At 43.2% G+C, this 20,755-nt stretch overlaps 1 protein-coding gene across 1 annotated transcript in view; it reads left to right on the forward strand.

Annotated features, from left to right (window-relative positions):
• Positions 1-20,755, forward strand: part of RAB11FIP5 (RAB11 family interacting protein 5) — a 293,008-nt gene that overhangs the window by 165,857 nt on the left and 106,396 nt on the right. The window contains exon 3 of the mRNA XM_030190956.1: positions 3,601-4,309. Coding sequence (XP_030046816.1) covers positions 3,601-4,309 — 709 coding nt within the window. The remainder of the gene's footprint in view (positions 1-3,600; positions 4,310-20,755) is intronic.

Below are 20,755 nucleotides of genomic sequence, written 5' to 3' on the forward strand. Positions count from 1 at the left end.
GGGGGCCAGGTTCGACACAGCCTCGGGCTATGTGTTTCTTCCCGAGCAAAGGCAGTGCAAGCTTCAGAATCAGGTCCATCTGCTCCTGAGGATGCCTCGCCCGCGAGCTTGGGACATTGTCCAGCTGCTGGGATCGATGACTGCCACCTTGGAAGTGGTGCCATGGGCGAGAGCGCACCTGAGACCTCTACAGTATTCTCTACTTCAACGATGGTCTCCAGTATCTCAGGATTCTCAGTGCAGCCTTTCTTGGCTCATTGCGGCCCGCCTCAGTATGGAGTGGTGGCTCTCGGACAGCATGTTGCGGCGGGGAATGCCGCTGGCGCTCCCCGATTGGTGCCTAGTGGTGTCAGATGCCAGCCTGAAGAGCTGGGGCGCACATTGCCAGGGGAAGCATGCCCAGGGTCTGTCAACGCCAGGGTCTATCAATTGCCTGGAGTTGAAAGCGGTGTTTCTGGCTCTTCAGGCTTTTCAAGTGACCCTGGAAGGATTGGCTGTCAGAGTGATGTCGGACAACATGACAGCAGTGGCCTACATAAATCGACAAGGTGGCACTCAGTGCAGAGCTCTAGCCGCGCAGGCCGAACAAATTTGCCACTGGGCCGAGCTGCATCTACAGTCCCTGTCAGCAGCTCACATTGCAGGTCAGAGCAACGTGCAAGCCAACTAAGCAGGCATCAGATCAATCCAGCGGAGTGGGAACTAGCAGACGATGTATTCCTGCAGATATGTGCCAAATGGGGCAAGCCAGTGATGGATCTTATGGCAACCAGTTCCAATGCCAAAGTGCCGTGCTTCTTCAGCAGACGGAGGGATCCTCGCTCTGCCGAGTTGGATGCCTTGGCTCAACCCTGGCCCCTGGGCTTGCTGTATGTCTTCCCTCCGTGGCCCTTGATAGGGCGCGTGCTCCTGCGGATTCGGCTGCATCCAGGAGAAGTGGTGCTCATCGCCCCGGATTGGCCCAGGAGGCCTTGGTATGCGGACCTCCGACAGATGCTGTTGGAGGCTCCCTTTCCGTTACCTTTGGTTCTGCACCTGTTGTCACAGGGTCCGGTGGCCATGGAGGATGCCTGCCGCTTTGGTCTTATGGCATGGCAATTGAGAGGCGCAATTGAGAGATAAAGGCTACTCAAATAAGGTAATTTCCACTCTCCTGCAGGCCCGTAAGCGCTCCACTTCCATGGCTTATGTCAGGATTTGGTGCCAGTTTGAAGTCTGGTGTGTTTCAAGAGCACTTTCTCCGTTGCGGGCTCCTGTCTCGCTGATTCTGGACTTTTTGCAGGATGGTGTACACAAAGGCTTGGCCTATAATTCCCTGCGGGTGTAAGTGGTAGCATTGGCCTCCCTGCGTGGCAAGGTTGAAGGCGTGTCCTTAGCTGCTCATCCAGATGTCACACGGTTTCTTAGAGGGGTGCTTCAGCTCCGTCCTCCTGTGCGGGCACCTTGTCCAGCTTGGAACCTGGGGTTAGTATTGAAGGCCCTTCAGGGGGCTCCCTTTAAACCGCTTCGGTGTGCTTCAGAGAAAGATTTGACACTGAAGGCCATCTTTTTAGTGGCCATTACCTCGGCGAGACGGGTGTCAGAACTCCAGGCGCTGTCCTGTAGAGACCCTTTTCTGCAATTCTCAGAGTCAGGGGTCACGGTTTGAACCGTGCCTTCCTTCTTGCCTAAGGTGGTTTCAGCGTTTCACCTAAACCAGCCTGTTTTTCTTCCCTCCTTTGTTGAGGATGAGTTTCCAGATTCATTTGGGCAGTTGCACCTTTTGGATGTGCGCAGGACTCTGTTGCAGTATCTGCGAATTACAAATTCTTTCAGGACCTCTGATCATCTTTTTGTGCTGTTTGCAGGTCCTCGCAGAGGGTCTTCAGCGTCTAAAGCCACTATTGCCCGTTGGCTCAAAGAAGCTATCTTTTCAGCATATCTGCTGTCTGGCCGGGCTCCGCCTGAATCCTTTAAGGCACATTCCACAAGAGCGGTTTCCTCTTCCTGGGCGGAAACTGGAGCACTATCTCTTCAGGAGATTTGCAGTGCTGCAACATGGGCTTCTAAGCTCTCTTTTGCCCGACATTACAGGCTGGATGTGGCTGCCAGGAGGGATGCGCGTTTTGGAGCACAGGTGCTAGCGCGTGGTGTGGCTTGTTCCCACCCTATTTAGGGATTGCTTTGTTACATCCCATACGTAATGGCTTCATCTGCTTGATGACAAGGAAGGGAAAATTAGGTTCTTACCATGATAATTTTCTTTCCTTTAGTCATACCAGATGAAGCGAAGAGCACTCCCTGTATGATTGTCTGTATTGCAGTGATTCTGATTTTAGGTGCTGTTCTTGTTTCCTGAAGTTATATTCCTTCCTTGGGAAGTCAGAAAACAGTCTTCAGGATTCTTGTTATAGGAGGATGAGTTCATTCCCTCCAGTTCATGTTTTGGGAGGATGAGTTTATTCCCTCCAGGAGGATGCAAGTATTCCCTCCGTTTATACAAAGTGGAGGACGAGTTTATTCCTTCCAGGAGGATGAGTTCATTCCCTCCTTTTTTTGAGTTTATGCCCTTGTTAAGGGGCCATCGTTCGCTGTGAGGAAAGTTCATGTTATTCCCATTGTGGTTTGCCATACTGCTTTGGAAGCTTCAAATACTGAAGAGGCAGTGGAGCTAGCTGGCCATGAGGCACTGTGAAAAGTTGAGTGCTCTCTATCTCCCCCTGCTGGTTGATGGACACAACCCATACGTAATGGCTTCATCTGCTATGACTAAAGGAAAGAAAATTATCATGGTAAGAACCTAATTTTCCCATCCTGAAAACCTGATCTACTAGCATCCCTCAGACTGCGGATGAATACCAAATGTTCCAAGAATATGAGCCTAAAACTATTTATTTTTTTAAAAAATAGAGGTCTTACCCTGTCCTCAGGACAATACCTAGCCTTCATGATATCCACAATGAGTGTGTAGGAGAGAGGTTTGCATACAGTGGAGGGTATTGCAAGTAAATATCTCATGCATATTCATTGTGGCTGTCTTGAAAACCAGACTGGCTTTGTGTGTCCCTAGCATTGGGTTGAGAACCCCTGTATTAAAATAAGATCCCTTTAGTTAAACTGAGTTCTTGTGGCAATATATCTCTCTACAAGAAGAGACATGCTAGCAATCTAGCACATTTCAAATTTTTAACAGATGTTGGTGTCACTAGTTTAAAAAATGAAAACCTCGCTTAAAATCAAAATATGTACTGCTAAATAATTCAGAAATTTTCCACACACAGATCTTTATTAACTTTCATCCCATATCTATTGTTGGTAAAATTGGTGCTGATTGACTTGGTTATGAAGAAAATGTCTACACAAAATGAGTAGAGCACCAGTTAGCTGCAAATGGAGGTTATTGCATTTCTGCTTCAGGTCTCCACATGATAGTGTGAAGTAAGATCATTTCTGTTGGCTTGTTAAAAGCCCTTTCCCCTCCCATCTGCCCCTTCAAACTGAAGTATAAAAAAACCCATTAAAGCCATTTACTGTTTACTTAATTTTCCATTTTGGTAGTTTTAGGTTGTTTTGTTTTATAGTAAATGTCTATCCTTCACTGTAACAATTTCTCTCTTGTAGCTAAGAATGAGGCCTCACCACGACTGACTCACAAGAGAGCCTTCAGTGATGAGGCAAGTCAGGTTAATGCCTTACCTCAACCTAAAGCCATTTCTAGCTTAAAACCAAAGAGCAACCCTATATCAAAATCCTCACTGTGCATCAATGGAAGTCATGTTTATGCTGAAGAACCCGCACCAAGATCTATATTGAATGTACTAGAAAAGTCTTCACCAGTGTCTAGATCTTTACAGAATATCACAAAAAATTCTGAGGAGCATGCCCACACTGAATCCATTCCTGCACAGCCAGAAATCACCAAATGGAGACAGGACAGCACAGAAAACATAAGTAGGACTCCTCCCAGTATCGCAGGACAGGAGGATACCAAGGTGTCAACCAACATTGGAGTCTTCAAGAAGCATGAAAATGAATCTAAAGCTATGGACAACCGTTTGGAAGCTAAGCCAGTTCAAATTGCAATGCCAATGATCTTTTCAGGGGAGTCTAAAGAGAAACCTCAAGAAGATACAAAAAGGGAAGATAAGAGGTCCAAGATGAGCCTCTTCCACCATGGTAGTGGAAAAGGTGATTCTGGTACTAAGAGCTTAGGAGAGAAGATGGGACTTTCTCAAACACACAGTGCTTCCTCACAAGTTGTTTCAAATCCTGAGGAGAGGAGTAAGGCCAGCAGCTGGTTTGCTTCAAAAGATGCTACTCACAAACCAAGGTTAGTACTCTATGTATTGAATGTGCAAAGCTGATGTTCCAAAGTGATTGATTTTGCTAGCTTTAGTGTGTCCCCTCATTATGCTTTTCAAGAGACAAGCTAGTCTGTGGAGTTTCAAAAGTAGACAGTTCATTTGAATGCCAACTACTTGAGATTTATTACATTTCTCAAATCATACAAATTAATAGGAAGAGAGATTTGAAGTCGAGTGGATTGGCACTGTTTACCAGATCACATCCACTTCAGCTCAGTAATATACCAGGCTGTTGCCAGTTAAAAATCACTAGTGACTCTTAGAGGTTTTCACTACTTTTGTCCATATTGTAATGGATGGATTCCTGCCTCTAAAACCTGTTTGTAGTTGGCATTTGTTTCGGGAGTGGTGAAAAGTTAGAAAGAGATCCTGAAAGCATTCCAACCTATTAGTTGCTTGTGAGCACTATTGAGGGGAAGCTTGTACTGTCACTGGTCATACTATTACACATCATGTGATTAAATTAAGAACTTCAGTTCTGGGTGCAGTCAGTCTGACACCTTTCACAAGTACTTCTGGAGATACCAGTAGACTACATTTCTTGGTTTTCCAAGGTCTCACTGTTTGAGGTAGCTTTTTATGAATCTTAAACCCTAGCTGTCCCTGATTTGGATCACCAGGTCTGGAAAAATTATGGGCACCGGGTCATCTGGGTTGCTCAGGACAGATGCAGAATTTTTCTCAGGCAGAAGAACCATTGCTGCGTTTGGACGCCTGGGCAGGGTAGAGGAGTTGTTGCCGTGGCTACAAGAGGCAAAATCTTGGAAATAAAGTGTGAAAGAGATTTACCTAATTTGTGTGTGTGTGTGTGTGTATATATATACACGTATGTATATATATGTATATGTATATATGAAAGGTTTCAGGAGGTGTATTACAGTGATCATCAGAAAAATATTTGGCTTCTAAATATTTTTCTGATGATCACTCTAATACATCTCCTGAAACCTTTCTTGATATTTTTTTCTCTATTAAGTTGTTAAGCACCATAGAACAGGATTTGTCTCTCATATATATTTATATAGAACTGTGTATATCCAGCAACGGTGTAGAAGTAAGTCTCCATTTCATTGGTACTACAACTAGGAGGGTAGCCTGACCACATTTAGGTCATGTTGATTTATGTTCTTTTTCCTTACGATATAAGCTGTGTATTTTACTATGTTAGCCTCACAACAGAAACCATACTGTTGCTTCAGTCTTTCATATTTGATCTTCCACAGGAAGCCAGAGAATATATTTCACAATGTGTAAGTCAGCAAACAAAATGCACAAAGGACAAAATACTTCCAAGGAATATTATTTCTTTCTTTAAATTCATGTTGGATAAACACACTGAAATTAGACTTTAAAGGAGATGGAGAAGACCTTTTGTATTTATTAGGTGAAAGAAAGGGCAATAGAGGAATTTTAAGACTGAAGAGAAAAGGAAAAATGGGTGGGGAGGGAGTCAAAGAGAAATCATAAATGTTAAATACGTTCGAATAATATTCTCTGAAGAAGGGATTGGAAATAGCAGTCTAACTGTGGTAGTGGGGTAAATTTGTCACCATTTCTTGAAGAAAAGGTTGGGTAGAATCAGAAACAAGGTAGGCAAAGTATTATAGCCAAATGGAGTACATCTTAGGATATTAAGGGAGGTGAGAGAGGTTTTGGCAAGTCTGCTAATGGTGTTCAATAGATCCTTGAAGTTGAGAGTAATTCTACATGACTGGAGAAGAATGTTGTCTCTCTTTATAATAGTATTAATGGGGAGAAAGGCTGGAGATTATAGGCTAATTATAACTTTGGTGGCAAGAAAATTTTATAAAGACTTTATTGAAGGAAAGATCTCAAGCATGTGGTGGGATCTGATGCAATATGACAGTTTAACTAGGAGGAAATTGTTAGTTGAATCTGATTTCCTTTGGCTGCCCAGGAGTTGAATCTGATGTAGGTGCTGAGTGTGATGTATATGGAAATTTCTGCAAAGTTTTTGATCTTGTCCAACCTAAGAAGCTGATAGACAATTGAGCAGTTTTGAGGTGGTACCAAAAGTGATAGGTACATAAGTATTGCCATACTGGGACAGACCAAAGGTCCATCAAGGCCAGCATCCTGTTTCCAACAGTGGTCAATCCAGATCACAAATACCTGGCAAGATCCCAAAAAAGTACAAAACATTTTATGCTGCTTATCACAGAAATAAGCAGTGCCGTTTCCACAAGTTTATTTTAATAATGGTCTATGGACTTTTCCTTTAGGAAGCCATCCAACCCTTTTTTAAACCCTGCTAAGCTAACCGCCCTTACCACATTCTCTGGCAATGAATTCCAGAGTTTAATTACATGTTGAGTGAAGAAAACCTTTCTCCGATTTGTTTTAAATTTACTACTTTGTAGCTACATCGAATGCCCCCTAGTCCTAGTATTTTTGAATTCTTCATCTGGCCACACCCCCTTGGGTGATGTCATATTGCTGGTATGGCTGCTTCAGTGGGATACCGACGCCAGAGGACATTTCCATCTGTCTGACCTGTTGAAGTTTGTGTTGACTGCTGTCTTCTTTTTTTTTTTTTTTTTTTATTAAGTTTAATCATTTATACAGGTTGACAAACAAATCATACATGTTGAAACACAGAAAGAAATTAACATAAAGCATTCTTGAACCTAATTCGGCTCCAAAGGTAACAATATTACACTTCCTTAGACCACAATATATGTAGAAAGAAGGGGGGAGTGTTTAGATATAATAAAACAAAAGGAAAATCCTCAAAGAGAGGACAGAAATATCCATTATAGTGGCTTAACGTCTGTTATTACCTTGTTATATCTTTATAGCATTATTCCTTATTTAAGCTTTTCCTATCTACAAAAATCTGCAATTGATTAGAATCATAGAAAATATACTTATTTCCCAAATATTTTACCACACATTTACAAGGATAGGCTAACAAAAATGTTGCACCCATCTCTCTCACTTTGTCCCGCAATAACAAAAACTGCCTTCTCCTCTCCTGTGTAGCTCTAGTAACATCAGGGTAAATCCATATCTTTTTACCATAAAATGGTTTCATTGAGTTCTTAAAATAAAGTCTCATCAAGGAACTGAGATCTTGGTCAAATATTAAGGAAACAATTAATGTTCCGCGTGTCTCCACCTCAGTAATCGATTCTTCTAGAATTGCTGTTAAATTTTGAAGATCTATTTCATTTCCCACTCGTCCAGGAAGCTCTTTTTTTTTAGGTAACGGCAAGTAATAAACTTTATTGCAAGGAGGAATAGCTTGTGGAGATATACCTAGATTCTCCATTAGGTATTTTTTAAATAAATCTATTGCTATTATTCCTGGAACTATTGGGAAATTCAGTAACCTCAAAGTGAGTCTTCTATTGTAATTTTCTAAGTTTTCTATTTTTTTATGAATCAGAAGTTTATCTTTTACCAAAGAGTCTGTTGCATTTTTTACCGATTTAATCTGCTCCTGATTCAATGAAATTTTTTCCAAAGTCTCAGAGCGTACCTTTTCCAAGGAATCCGTTAATGAAGTCATCTGGTTAACTATTGAAGTGGTCTCTTGTGCAGATTTATCGACAGTACTTTTTAAATCTTGAAGGACCTTCCATATCGAAACCAAAGTTATTTCCCTAGGCGAAGCTTCTTCCACGTTTTTCTCCTTACCAAAATCAAGGGATGCACTGCCAGGCTGAGGGTTTCCGTTGGCGCCTTCCGTCTCGTCTAACCCTCCTTGCTCTCCCCTTGATTTGGCAGGACATGGAGGTGAAATAATACCCGGGGGCGACCGCGTGGTATCTAGGCCCTGAATCGCCAATACTTCCGTGTCGGCGTCCAATGCGGGTCCCGCTCCTCCGGTCGCACAAGGCTGAGTCACCACGTAGCGCTCTAACGTTTGCTGCACTGGAGAGGAGGTTCTGGCTGCCGGCAGATAGCCTTTCGTTACCCCCTTTCTTTTCGTGTGTGGCATCTCAGGAAACAATGGTTTCAGCAAACAAGCATCCAAAAGCAGCACGAGCGTTAGCGTGTGTGTTAGATCGCCATCTTGTCACGCCCCCCCCCCATCCCGACTGCTGTCTTCTGCTGATTCCAGTCTTCCTTTGTCATGTGGCACTCTGTGCTTTGTCATCTGGACATCTGTTGCTGGATTCCACCTTTGGCACACCTCCTTAGGTGGCATCCGTTGGTGCAGCTACTTCAATGGGAAACCAATTGTGCTTCCAAGGGACCGTGTGCTGGCAAAGGACCATGACTGAGGAGCTCCTTAGGGTGCTCCTTGGGCAGACTTGGGATCTAGGAAGTTAGATCTTAAGGTAGGATGTGTTTTATTGTTAGAATCTCTTATGCAACTTCCCTTGGATTTTTCAAAGGTGTTTTTCTAAAGTGATTTTAATTTACAGTTTTAAGCCCGATTCTGTCAATTAAAAAAAAAAACCAATGTTTTTAATGAGGCTATTACTGTCTTTGACCCAAATTAAGTCAGCTACTCCATAATGCAGGCAATGTTTTAGATTTGATTTTTGTAGTGGTTGATTGGATCATGGATTGTGAAATTGCAGCACCATAGTCTAATCATTCTGTGGTTAAATTTTATTCTTTGAAAAATATAAAGGGTTCATCTGTTAGAAGGGTTAGATCTATAATTGACACAGCATTGTTTAACTTCTGTTGAAGCTGATACAAGTGCATTTTGAATAAAATATTAGATTGAACACTGGATGAGATTGCTCCTTTGAAGGGAAGGGGAAATGGGACTTGATATACCTCCTTTCTGAGGTTTTTGCAACTACATTCAAAGCGGTTTACATATATTCATGTACTTATTTTGTACCAGGGGCAATGGAGGGTTAAGTGATTTGCCCAGAGTCACAAGGAGCTGCAGTGGGAATCCAACTCAGTTCCCCAGGATCAAAGTCCACTGCACTAACCACTAGGCTACTCCTCCACAGAAAGAAAGTGTTATGAAAGAAGGGGTTGATCATAGACCATGGGCGAAAGGTTCACATAGAATTAAGGAAAATTGAGAGAAGTTGGAAAAAATTTAAAATAATGACATTAAACTGGTGTTTCATTTGAAACTTGAGGAATATATGGCATCCATGACTCAAATAAGAGGTTTGTACTATCAAGGGAAAAATTGTGAGGTGACCTAAAGAATTGTGTAGTGTTGCTAAGTCTCTTATTCAGGAAGTACATTTGAATGATAATTTCAATTCTATAACACTTGACCAATTTGGAGATTTTTTTTTTTTTTTTGCAAAGTTGGAGAGAAATTAGGTACAGTTTTCAGCTTTACACTATCCCAGAGGGGATACTGTTGACAGTGGATGACAGTAGTTGGTCTTCTTTAGAATTACCACAGGATTCTTAAATTTGGTCTATTGTTAAAGCTCTTAAACCTGCTAACTCTTCAGGTGATCTTTGGTAGTGCTTAAAGCTGCAGTGTTAAATGTTTCATTAGCTAAGGAGTAAGTTCTGGAAGCGTTGAAAGTTGCCACAGGTCGACCATTATTTTAAAAAGGCCTCTGGATCCATCTGTAGTTGAATAATTTCAGACCAGTTTTTTCCTTGCCTGTGATGGTGAAGATTTTGGAGAAACAGTTTTAAAACTGTAAAGTTATTTAGAGGAAACAAAGATTTTAGACCCTTTCGGTATGGGTTCCGTAAGGCCCATAGTACACAATCATTGCTTACATCGATATTGGATGTTATAAGACTGGGTCTGGATCACTTGTTTTGCTTTCTTGTTATGTTAGATCTGTCAGCAGCTTTTGATACAGTGAGCTATGCTATCTTGATAGATAAACTTAAAGCTTGTGGTATTACAGGGTCTGTCCTTACATGGTTTGCCTTGTTTTTTGCGTAATGAAAGCTAGAGATGTGAATTGGAGACCAATTTTCAGAAAAGAGGGAGTGGAATGCCACAGGGCTCATCACTATCTCCAGTTTTATTTAATATCTTTGTTTGAATTTTCTGAATGTTCACTATAAAATATGTGCAGATGATATCCAATTCTTTTTCCCCTTTGATTCATCTGTGAAAGATGCAGTTGTACGCATGCAATCAAATTTTGCTGTTACAGCAAAATGGTTAACGGATAATAAGTTAGCTTTGAACATGGATAAGACATAAATTATGCTTATTGGAGAAGTTTATGGAGAAACAGATTCCAGATGCAATCAAGCTGGCCTCCCAAAGTAGGATATTGGTCTAGGCCAGTGGTTCTCAATTGTTCTTCCATTGTGATACACTGAACTCTACAGTTCATGGCTGAGCAAAAAAAAAACTCCATTATACATGGTGTCTGGAAAAAATGGGACTCCTTATGTAGATTCAAAATACTTTGCAATTCTTTAAATTTAGTATTACCTTAGAAAATACATTATATAATGGTGGTTTTTCCTTAATTAATTCATAATTTGTGTTCAGAATGTCCTGCTTCAACCTTGACACATTCACTAAGTCTTTGACCCCACTGACTAAATGCCATTTTGCTAAAATAGTTACTTCCTGAATGATTTTTTAAACAGGAATCATCCAGTTTTTACAGTATCTTGCAGTAACACCTGTCAATAATAATAATAATAATTTTTTAATAGTACCTTTGTTTTTGAGTTATTTGGAAAAATGTTCGGGGGTCCTGTTTTTTCCCCAAAAACCGTGTATATCATTCATAATTGCTGAAAATGATGCAAAGAAAGGTAATGACTGTTGGGTGGGGAAGAGCAGACTTGAACATTTCTAGTTGGGGCTGGTGATAGCAGTGAGCATTGTGGATAATGCTGAAGCATACCACTGGTACGGACAATTGTCCCTTGTTGAACCGGTGGCGCTAGGCTCTGTCAAATTTATTCCAGACTGATTTTTCCAAATTATCCTTAACAGCTCAAGTAGAGGCCTGGAATAGCTCTCTGGCTAACTATCTTGATCAGATAGCCTCTAAGTTTTGGTTTTTTTTTCCAACCTTCTACAAGACAAAAGCAACCTTGGTACCATCAAGGATTGTATATGCTGAAAAGACAAGTATGGAAATCAGCAAGAGATGGGTGAAATATAGGACCTTAGAATATCTTCAGTACCATAAGATCCAATGAAAATATGCATCACAATTAACCATAGCAAGAAAGGACTATTATTTGAAATTAACACATCACCTAATCCTTCAGAACAACTGTTAGCCCTTTATACAAGACTGAAATACACAAAAAGAGGCAAATATTTGCTCACAGATAAAACAAAAAAAAACATACAAAGCAGATGATTAATAAAAAGAGAAGTAATTTAGTGGAACAATTACCCAACATGGGCACGTTTCGCCCACAGGCTGACTCGGGGTAAAAATAAGTACAAAAATTGTAATAATTACAAAATTAAAAATATAAAAATTTTAAATTACACTAAGGGCCCTGTTTACTAGCACTTGCTTAAAGCGCTAGCGCACCTTAGTAATAAACAGGGCCCTAAAAGACATACAAACTGGTGCATGGGGAAAATAAGATGGATAAATATCAGCCATAAAAAAATTCATGCCTCAGTGATCATCAATTTATATATTTTACACTATGCGTTGGTGATATTAACTTATCATACAATAAGATTCAGTCAGTGTTTAGTGCATTGATGATTGTATGCTTTAAAACACAGTGCTCTGTGCCAGAAACAAATATAACTAAAAAGTACCTGAAAGGACATGTGCCTAAAAGGGAATACTGACAAACTTACTACTACTACTTAACATTTCTAGAGCGCTACTAGGGTTACGCAGCGCTGTACAGTTTAACAAAAAAGGACAGTCTCTGCTCAAAGGAGCTTACCCCTAATAATTAAAAAAAAATGATATCCCAACAACCTAAAATCACAAAGGTAATAGCACAAAACAGGGTTAAAGAAACAATTTCACAAAAATCAGTAAGGATCCAGAAGCAGCCATGGGTTACTTACAAGCAACATTTCTCTTCAAACAGACAGCATTTTCTCTATCCAGGCTGAAAAGCAATGAATCTGCCATACTCTTTCCTGTTAACAGCTTTATACCCACCTTCAAGAGGCAAAGCTCAGAAGTGTGCAAAACTTATTTTTCTTTAAAATCAAACGCCAGTGTTACTGTACCAACAAAACTGGTCTCAAAAAATTCTAAAAACACTTTCCATCTATAATCGTGAAAAATATTTAAAAATAAAAGCCTTCCAAACTTCATGATGGGATTAAAAAAATGATCTTTTGGTTCAAAACATTTTAACAAAACGAGTTTATTACTAGGTAGTATACCCAATGGCCACCTCAAATCACTAAATTTTTAAATCTAAAACACTATTGGAATGTTAAAAACCACACAAAACAGAGTTAAAATTAATTCATTCCATTAGTTTTATGTGTTCCAGTGATGTCATTGATGTCATTAGAATGCGAATCTCTTACCAAATATATGAAAAGTTCCCAAATATGTCAAAAACCCTTTTGGCAATTGAAGATTCAGTGAATGGTGATCATAGAAAGGCTACTTAAAAGTGCATTTGATGACTACAAATATAACATTAGATAAAATATACACTACCAATAAATATTATATAATTATACAAACACACATATAATCACAAATTCTTCAAATAGATATATATTCCTTGTCATCAAGCAGATGCAGCCATTACAGATGGGTTGTGCCCATCAACCAGCAGAGGGAGATAGAGAGCACACTTTTTTCAGTGCCTCATACCAGCTTGCTCCACTGCCTCTCTTCAGTATTCTCTATCTCCCCTAGCAGAGTGGCTGCAGCTACTTCGAGCTCCATCTAAAATCTGCCTGGAGGTTGCTCCTGTGCTTTTGCCAGTTGTTAGCAGAGGGTGTTGGAGGCTATAGCAGCTTCACTTTAAAGGCACATAGGTTCGCCCTTTCCCTGCCTTACCCATACCTCCGTGGATGTGGACACATTGTTTAGCTTTCCCTGTCCTTCCCCACCAACAGTGGATGCAGGCACATAGGTTCGCCCTTTCCCTGCCTTTCCCACTCACCTGAGCCTCCGGAATTCTATTTACCTCTGCTTTCCTCACAGCGTTAAAAAAAAAAAAAAAAGGAACAGAGGATTTTCCTTGCCTTTTTCTGTGGGACCGGAGCTGTGATACTCGGTCCAGTGAGGTAAGAGTGTTTTCTGACTCCTCCGGGGTGGGCCCGCGATCGGGGCAATTTTGGCGTTTGGAGCGCAAGTTCTGGCACGTGGTGTGGCTTGTTCCTGGTGGACGCCGGCTGTTTTGGTCTTATGGCCTGGCGATTGAGAGGGCGCAATTGAGAGGCAGAGGCTATTCCAATAAAGTAATTACCATTCTCCTGCAAGCCCGCAAGCGTTCCACTTCCGTGGCTTATGCCAGGATTTGGCGCCAGTTTGAAGTCTGGTGTGCTTCCAGAGAGATCACACCCCTGCGGGCTCCTGTCTCGCCGATTCTGGACTTTTTGCAGGATGGTGTACAAAAAGGCTTGGCCTATAATTCCCTGCGGGTGCAAGTGGCAGCGTTGGCCTCTCTGCGTGGCAAGGTTGAAGGCGTGTCTTTAGCTGCTCATCCGGATGTGGCACGGTTTCTTAGAGGGGTGCTTCGGCTCCGTCCTCCCGTGCGTGCACCTTGTCCAGCTTGGAACCTGGGGCTAGTGCTGAAGGCCCTTCAGGGTGCTCCCTTTGAACTGCTTCAGCGTGCTTCAGAGAAAGATTTGACACTGAAGGCCGTCTTGTTAGTGGCCATTACTTCGGCGAGACGGGTGTCAGAGCTCCAGGCGCTGTCCTATAGAGACCCTTTTCTGCAGTTTTCAGAGTCCAGGGTCACGGTTCGGACTGTGCCTTCCTTCTTGCCTAAGGTGGTTTCAGCGTTTCACCTAAACCAACCTATTTTCTTGCCCTCCTTTGTCGAGGAGGAGTTTCCAGAATCTTTTGGGCAATTGCACCTGTTGGACGTGCGCAGGACTCTGCTGCAGTATCTGCGAGTTACTAACTCTTTCAGGACCTCTGATCATCTGTTTGTTTTGCTATCAGGTCCTCGCAGAGGGTCTCCAGCGTCTAATGCCACTATTGCCCGCTGGCTTAAAGAATCTATCTTTTCAGCTTATTTGCTTGCCGGCCAGCCTCCGCCTGATGCCTTTAAGGTGCATTCCACTAGAGGAATTTCCTCTTCTTGGGCTGAAACTGGAGCACTCTCTCTTCAAGAGATTTGTAGTGCAGCAACATGGGCTTCTAAGTTCTCTTTTGCCCTACATTACAGGCTGGATGTGGCTGCCAGGAGGGACGCACATTTTGGAGCGCAAGTGCTGGCGCGTGGTGTGGCTTGTTCCCACCCTATCTAGGGATTGCTTTGATACATTCCATCTGTAATGGCTGCATCTGCTTGATGACAAGGAAGGGAAAATTAGGTTCTTACCGTGATAATTTTCTTTCCTTTAGTCATAGCAGATGCAGCCATGATCCCTCCCTGTCTGATGCTATCTGCTGTAAATCTATTTCGGGTTCTGTACGTGTTTCCTGGAGATTCCGTCCTTGGGAGAAAGTCGGAAAACAGTCTTCAGGATTCTTGTTCAATTAAAGGAGGATGACTTAATTCCCTCCAGTTTCATGTTTTGGAGGATGAGTTTATTCCCTCCAGTTATGTCTCAGTGGAGGATGAGTTTATGCCCTCCGGGAGGATGTTTCATTCCCTCCATTCTGAGTTAATGCCCTTTGTTGTAGGGCCATCGTTCGCTGTGAGGAAAGCTCATGTTATTCCCATTGCGGTTTGCCATACTGCTTTGGAAGCTTCAATTACTGAAGAGAGGCAGTGGAGCAAGCTGGTATGAGGCACTGAAAAAAGTGTGCTCTCTATCTCCCTCTGCTGGTTGATGGACACAACCCATCTGTAATGGCTGCATCTGCTATGACTAAAGGAAAGAAAATTATCACGGTAAGAACCTAATTTTCCCATTGTTAGTACTTTATAGTAAAACAAACATTAAATAAAACTAATAAATATTCAATACCAATGAATAAATATATAACTGTACAAATAATCCAATAGATATATGATCATAATTAAAAATGATCTTTTAGGTAATTATAAAAACACTGTTAAATCTGTTTCCTATTTTAAACCCATAGGATTTACAGGGACTCATTTTCAAAACACTTAGACTTACAATTTTTTTTCTATTCCAGCATTGAGAGATACATTTTGAAGACACTAGGTAAATGACTTTGTCTATAGCAGGCTCAGTCTTGTGGAACAATTTACCAGTACAGATATGAAAGATACAATTCAATTCAAAAAAATTATTGAAGATACACTCTAAAATGCTTCACAAAATAAATGTATCTTTGTAAAGTCTTTTCAGCATATTGAACAGATGAGTCAAATAGTAGAAGGTCTGTTAAGAAATGGTTCATTTTTATGTATAAGATGAACTGGTTTTTGTGATTTAGGACTGCATGCGATTTTTGTTATCTGCATAGTTAAGTATGTGGACTATAAATTAATAAACTAAAGTAATCTGAAGCCAGCTACTGGACTTGATAGAGTCTGGTTTCCAGTTGAGCAGGGGGCTCTGCTCTGGGCAATTTTGGTGGTTTTATAACTTGGGAGTTTTGTTACCGGAGGGACAGTATTCCGGGTCTGAGTCCCTTTCCACTGCCACCACCAAGGCACCCTTCTGCAACAAGTTGCCTTCAGAACCGTAAGTATGTGCTTAACTTAATTATGCCTGTCTGGTGCATTTAAAAAAGAAAATAGCTGGATGTCACAGTTCTGATTTAACAACCTCTTTTCTTTAGGTTTTGCATTGAGAGAGTTTTGGTATGCTGTTGAGGCACTGGGAGCTTCTGCTTTAATTTCCTCAGTGTCGATTTCTGTAGACAGTTTGTGGTTGTTCAGCAGCAGTAAAATATGGCATTTTCTCAACTAAATTTCAATTCAGTGTTTGAAACTGTTGGGCTCACCTTTTTTCTGAAGTAGGAAACAAAATTCCCATGGATGGTTAGCAGCAATATCCTTATTTAGCGCTTTTTTTTTTTTTTTTTTTACTGTTTCAATGACTCCTCACGCTGAGTTCTTCTTTCTTAGGCACAGCTGCAGTGTCCATTTTACTTTCTTTCCGCCAACATTGGCCACAATCGCTGGAGCTCTCTGTTATGGTGATGATATTTTTGTTATTGCTCAACAGTTTATCTCTTGCTGGAGCTGAGGCAGGACGTTATGCGCGCTGTTTCCTGTGTTCCTGTTTTAGGGAGTTAGTGTTTGGGAAGCTGACATTTGCTGTTGTGGGAGTGCCACATAATGCCTTGTACAAGCTGGTGTACAGAGATTTTAGCAATGCATAGCTAAAAGCTGTAGTCTGATTTCGCTCAACAAATTCTTCTGGCTTCTATAGGCAAGTAAGCTGGGATTACACTTTTCTGATAATTGCAAGGCTTTATTTCTATATAGTAGAGCCCATATTACTTTTAAAGAAAAGCTTGTTGCTGTTGACCCAGGCTTTAATTTAATATAGCTGAAATAACTTAAGAACATTTGAATTAGACTGTGTTATCACTTTTTTTTTTTTTTTAAGAATAGCTTACATATCTACCATTAGACTTGCAAGATTCAGGGAAAGAAAAAACTAGAGAGAATTTCCACACAGGCAGAAAGCTGAGGTAATGCACGAAGAAGAAATTATTGCACATGAAATGGGAACAAAATGCCAGGAGGTGGGTCCCTTCGGCACAAAACAATACCTAAGAGAGAAGACAAGTTGTGCTCTATTATGCCTAAAGCAAGTTACTCCTCTTCCAACGTGTATGCGATGCACTACAGCAGGGTATCCTAGCTCATCTTTCAGCTACTGATTGATCTGTTGTTTTTTCTTTCTGGAGTGTGGCAGTGGCAGCTAGCTCAGCATTTCCTCCATTTATTTTTATTTGATTGGCATGGGGGAGCAGTGGGCTGTGAACCTGGGAAGCTAGGGTTCAAAACACACTGTGGTTCCTTGATAGATTTGTTCATTCATATGGATTCATTGTGGCAGGTTCCTGCACCAAACGCTTGTGGTTCCTTTGGTCGTGGATTAGTTTTGGTGTTACTCTGATCTTGAGACTTATGGAGTCTGAGAGAAATTAAGCTGTGGGAGGAATCTATATTCTTGGGTGCTCATAGGCCCCCCCCCCCCCCAACTGGGGGCCTCAATGTTTCAAACATGCTTCTTGGGGTTCCTGTGCTTAGTTCCAGGTCTCGACTAAATTAATATTTCAACAGGTAGTATCTTTCTTGTAGTCTCAATCTCGTATTGCTCTTCCTTCTCCCTAAATTTCAAATGGATCCAGTGGAATTCTCATATTTGGAGTGGTAGGTCCTCTTCTGGAGGTCTTAATTCCTTTTTTGCAACCCTCTTGAACTCTACCTATTCCCAGCTCAGGGGAAATGCACCCCTCCAAGCTAACTGTGTTGGTAGGTTCACTTTCTGGTAATTAATTTTAAAGCCAGAGAAGCTTACAAAATATTGGATCAGTGTTAGGGCTGTCATCTGGGACAATTTGGATTCTGTTAAAATCAGCAGTTTCTTTGTCATCAAGCAGATGAATCCATTACGTATGGGTTGTGTCCATCACCCAGCAGGGGGAGATAGAGAGCACTCAACTTTTCACAGTGCCTCATGGCCAAGCTAGCTCCACTGCCTCTTTAGTATTCTCTATCTCCCCAAGCAGGGTGGCTGCAGCTTCTTCGAGCTCCATCAAAAATCTGCCTGGGGATGGCTCCTGGCTTGCCAGTTGTTAGCCGGGGTGTTAGAGGCTATAGCAGCTTCACTTTGAAGGCACATAGGTCAGCCCTTTCCCTGCCTTACCCATGCCCCCGTGGATGTGGACATAATAGCTTGCTTTTCCCTGTCCTTTCCCACTCAGTGGATGCAGGCACATTGGTTCGCCTTTCCCTGCCTTTCCCACTTATCTGAGCCTCCGGAGTGTTTTTATTTACCTCTTTTGCCTCTGCTTTCCTCACAGCATTAAAAATAATAATAATAATAATTAAAGTCGCGTCGCTAAAGGCCTGGGGGATTCGAAACCTCAGCGCTAGCCTGAAGATAGGCCGAAGCCTTCCTCTAAGGGCCAGGCGGCCCGCTCCTCTTACAGACCTTTGCTTCCGTGAAGCTAGAAGGTACCACCCGGGGCGTGCTGCTGGGTTCACTTCACGTGCCCGCTTTCAGCAGAGAAACTCCTTTCGCTCGGACAAACGTTCCGCAAGGCCTGGAGTTCAGGGGCGACCCTCTCAATGATGGTGCGCCTGACCCCTCCTCGTTTCCTGTCATCGGAGGAAGACTTTTCCTCTTTTTCGAGGAGTGGGCCAAAATCTCCGCAGATCAGTGGGTCTTGGACCTGATCAGAGACGGATACCGAATAGAATTCGATGCCCCGGTGAGAGACGTGTTTGTGGAGTCCCGATGCTGTTCTGCCGCCAAACGGGCGGCGGTAGAGGAGACTTTGCACAGTCTGTGCTAGATAGGGGCTGTGACCCTAGTGCCTCCCGCCGAACAAGGTCTAGGCAGCTACTCCATTTACTTTGTGGTGCCACAAAAAGGCGGGTCTTTTCGCCCGATCCTGGACTTAAAAGAGCTAAACAAGTCCTTAAGAGTGCGGCATTTTCACATGGAAACCGTGCGCTCCATCATTGCGACGGTACAGCCAGGAGAGTTTCTCACGTCTCTGCACCTGAAAGAAGCTTACTTGCACATACCAATTTGGCCGCCGCACCAGACGTTTCTGCGGTTTGCGGTGTTGGGAAAACATTTCCAGTTTCAGGCCTTGCCTTTTGGCCTCGTCACAGCTCCCGAACCTTTTCGAAGGTAATGGTGGTAGTAGCTGCTTTGCTCAGGCGAGAAGGTATCCGGGTTCACCCGTACCAAGACGACTGGCTCATCAGAGCAGACTCAGAAAAAGAGAGTCATCTAGCTACAGCCAGAGTGGTCTCAGTCCTTCAATCTCTGGACTGGGTCGTCAATATGGCCAAAAGTTACCTGACCCCCTCGCAATCTCTAGAATATTTGGGGGCCAGGTTCGACACAGCCTCGGGCTATGTGTTTCTTCCGGAGCAAAGGCGGTGCAAGCTTCAGAATCAGGTCCGTCTGCTCCTGAGGATGCCCCGCCCACGAGCTTGGGACATTGTCCAGCTGCTGGGATCGATGACTGCCACCTTGGAAGTGGTGCCATGGGTGAGAGTGCACCTGAGACCTCTACAGTATTCTCTACTTCAACGATGGTCTCCAGTATCTCAGGATTATCAGTGCAGAATTTCTTGGCTCCCTGCGGCCCGCCTCAGTATGGAGTGGTGGCTCTCGGACAGCATGTTGCGGCGGGGAATGCCGCTGGCGCTCCCCGATTGGTGCTTAGTGGTGACAGATGCCAGCCTGAAGGGCTGGGGCGCACATTGCCAGGGGAAGCATGCCCAGGGTCTGTGGACGCCCGACGAGTCAGAGTGGTCTATCAACCGCCTGGAGTTGAAAGCGGTGTTTCTGGCTCTTCTGGCTTTTCAAGTGACCCTGGAAGGATTGGCTGAGTGGTGTCGGACAACATGACAGCAGTGGCCTACATAAATCGACAAGGCGGCACTCAGTGCAGAGCTCTAGCCGCGCAGGCCGAACAAATTTGCCACTGGGCCGAGCTGCATCTACAGTCCCTGTCAGCAGCTCACATTGCAGGTCAGAGCAACGTGCAAGCCGACTATCTAAGCAGGCATCAGATCGATCCAGCGGAGTGGGAACTAGCAGACGATGTATTCCTGCAGATATGTGCCAAATGGGGCAAGCCAGTGATGGATCTTATGGCGACCAGTTCCAATGCCAAAGTCCCGTGCTTCTTCAGCAGACAGAGGGATCCTCGCTCTGCCGGGTTGGATGCCTTGGCTCAACTCTAGCCCCTGGGCTTGCTGTATGTCTTTCCTCCGTGGCCCTTGATAGGGCGAGTGCTCCTGCGGATTCGGCTGCATCCAGGAGAAGTGGTGCTGATCGCCCCGGATTGGTCCAGGAGGCCTTGGTATGCGGACCTCCGACAGATGCTGTTGGAGGCTCCCTTTCCGTTACCTCTGGTTCCGCACCTGTTGTCACAGGGTCCGGTGGCCATGGAGGACGCCTGCCGCTTTGGTCTTATGGCATGGCGATTGAGAGGGCGCAATTGAGAGATAAAGGCTACTCAAATAAGGTAATTTCCACTCTCCTGCAGGCCCGTAAGCACTCCACTTCCGTGGCTTATGGCAGGATTTGGCGCCAGTTTGAAGTCTGGTGTGTTTCAAGAACGCTTTCTCCGTTGCGGGCTCCTGTCTCGCCGATTCTGGACTTTTTGCAGGATGGTGTACACAAAGGCTTGGCCTGTAATTCCCTGCGGGTGCAAGTGGCAGCATTGACCTCCCTGCGTGGCAAGGTTGAAGGCGTGTCAGCTGCTCATCCAGAT

This window comes from Microcaecilia unicolor, chromosome 2, assembly GCF_901765095.1.
Source record: "Microcaecilia unicolor chromosome 2, aMicUni1.1, whole genome shotgun sequence".
NCBI lineage: Eukaryota > Metazoa > Chordata > Amphibia > Gymnophiona > Siphonopidae > Microcaecilia > Microcaecilia unicolor.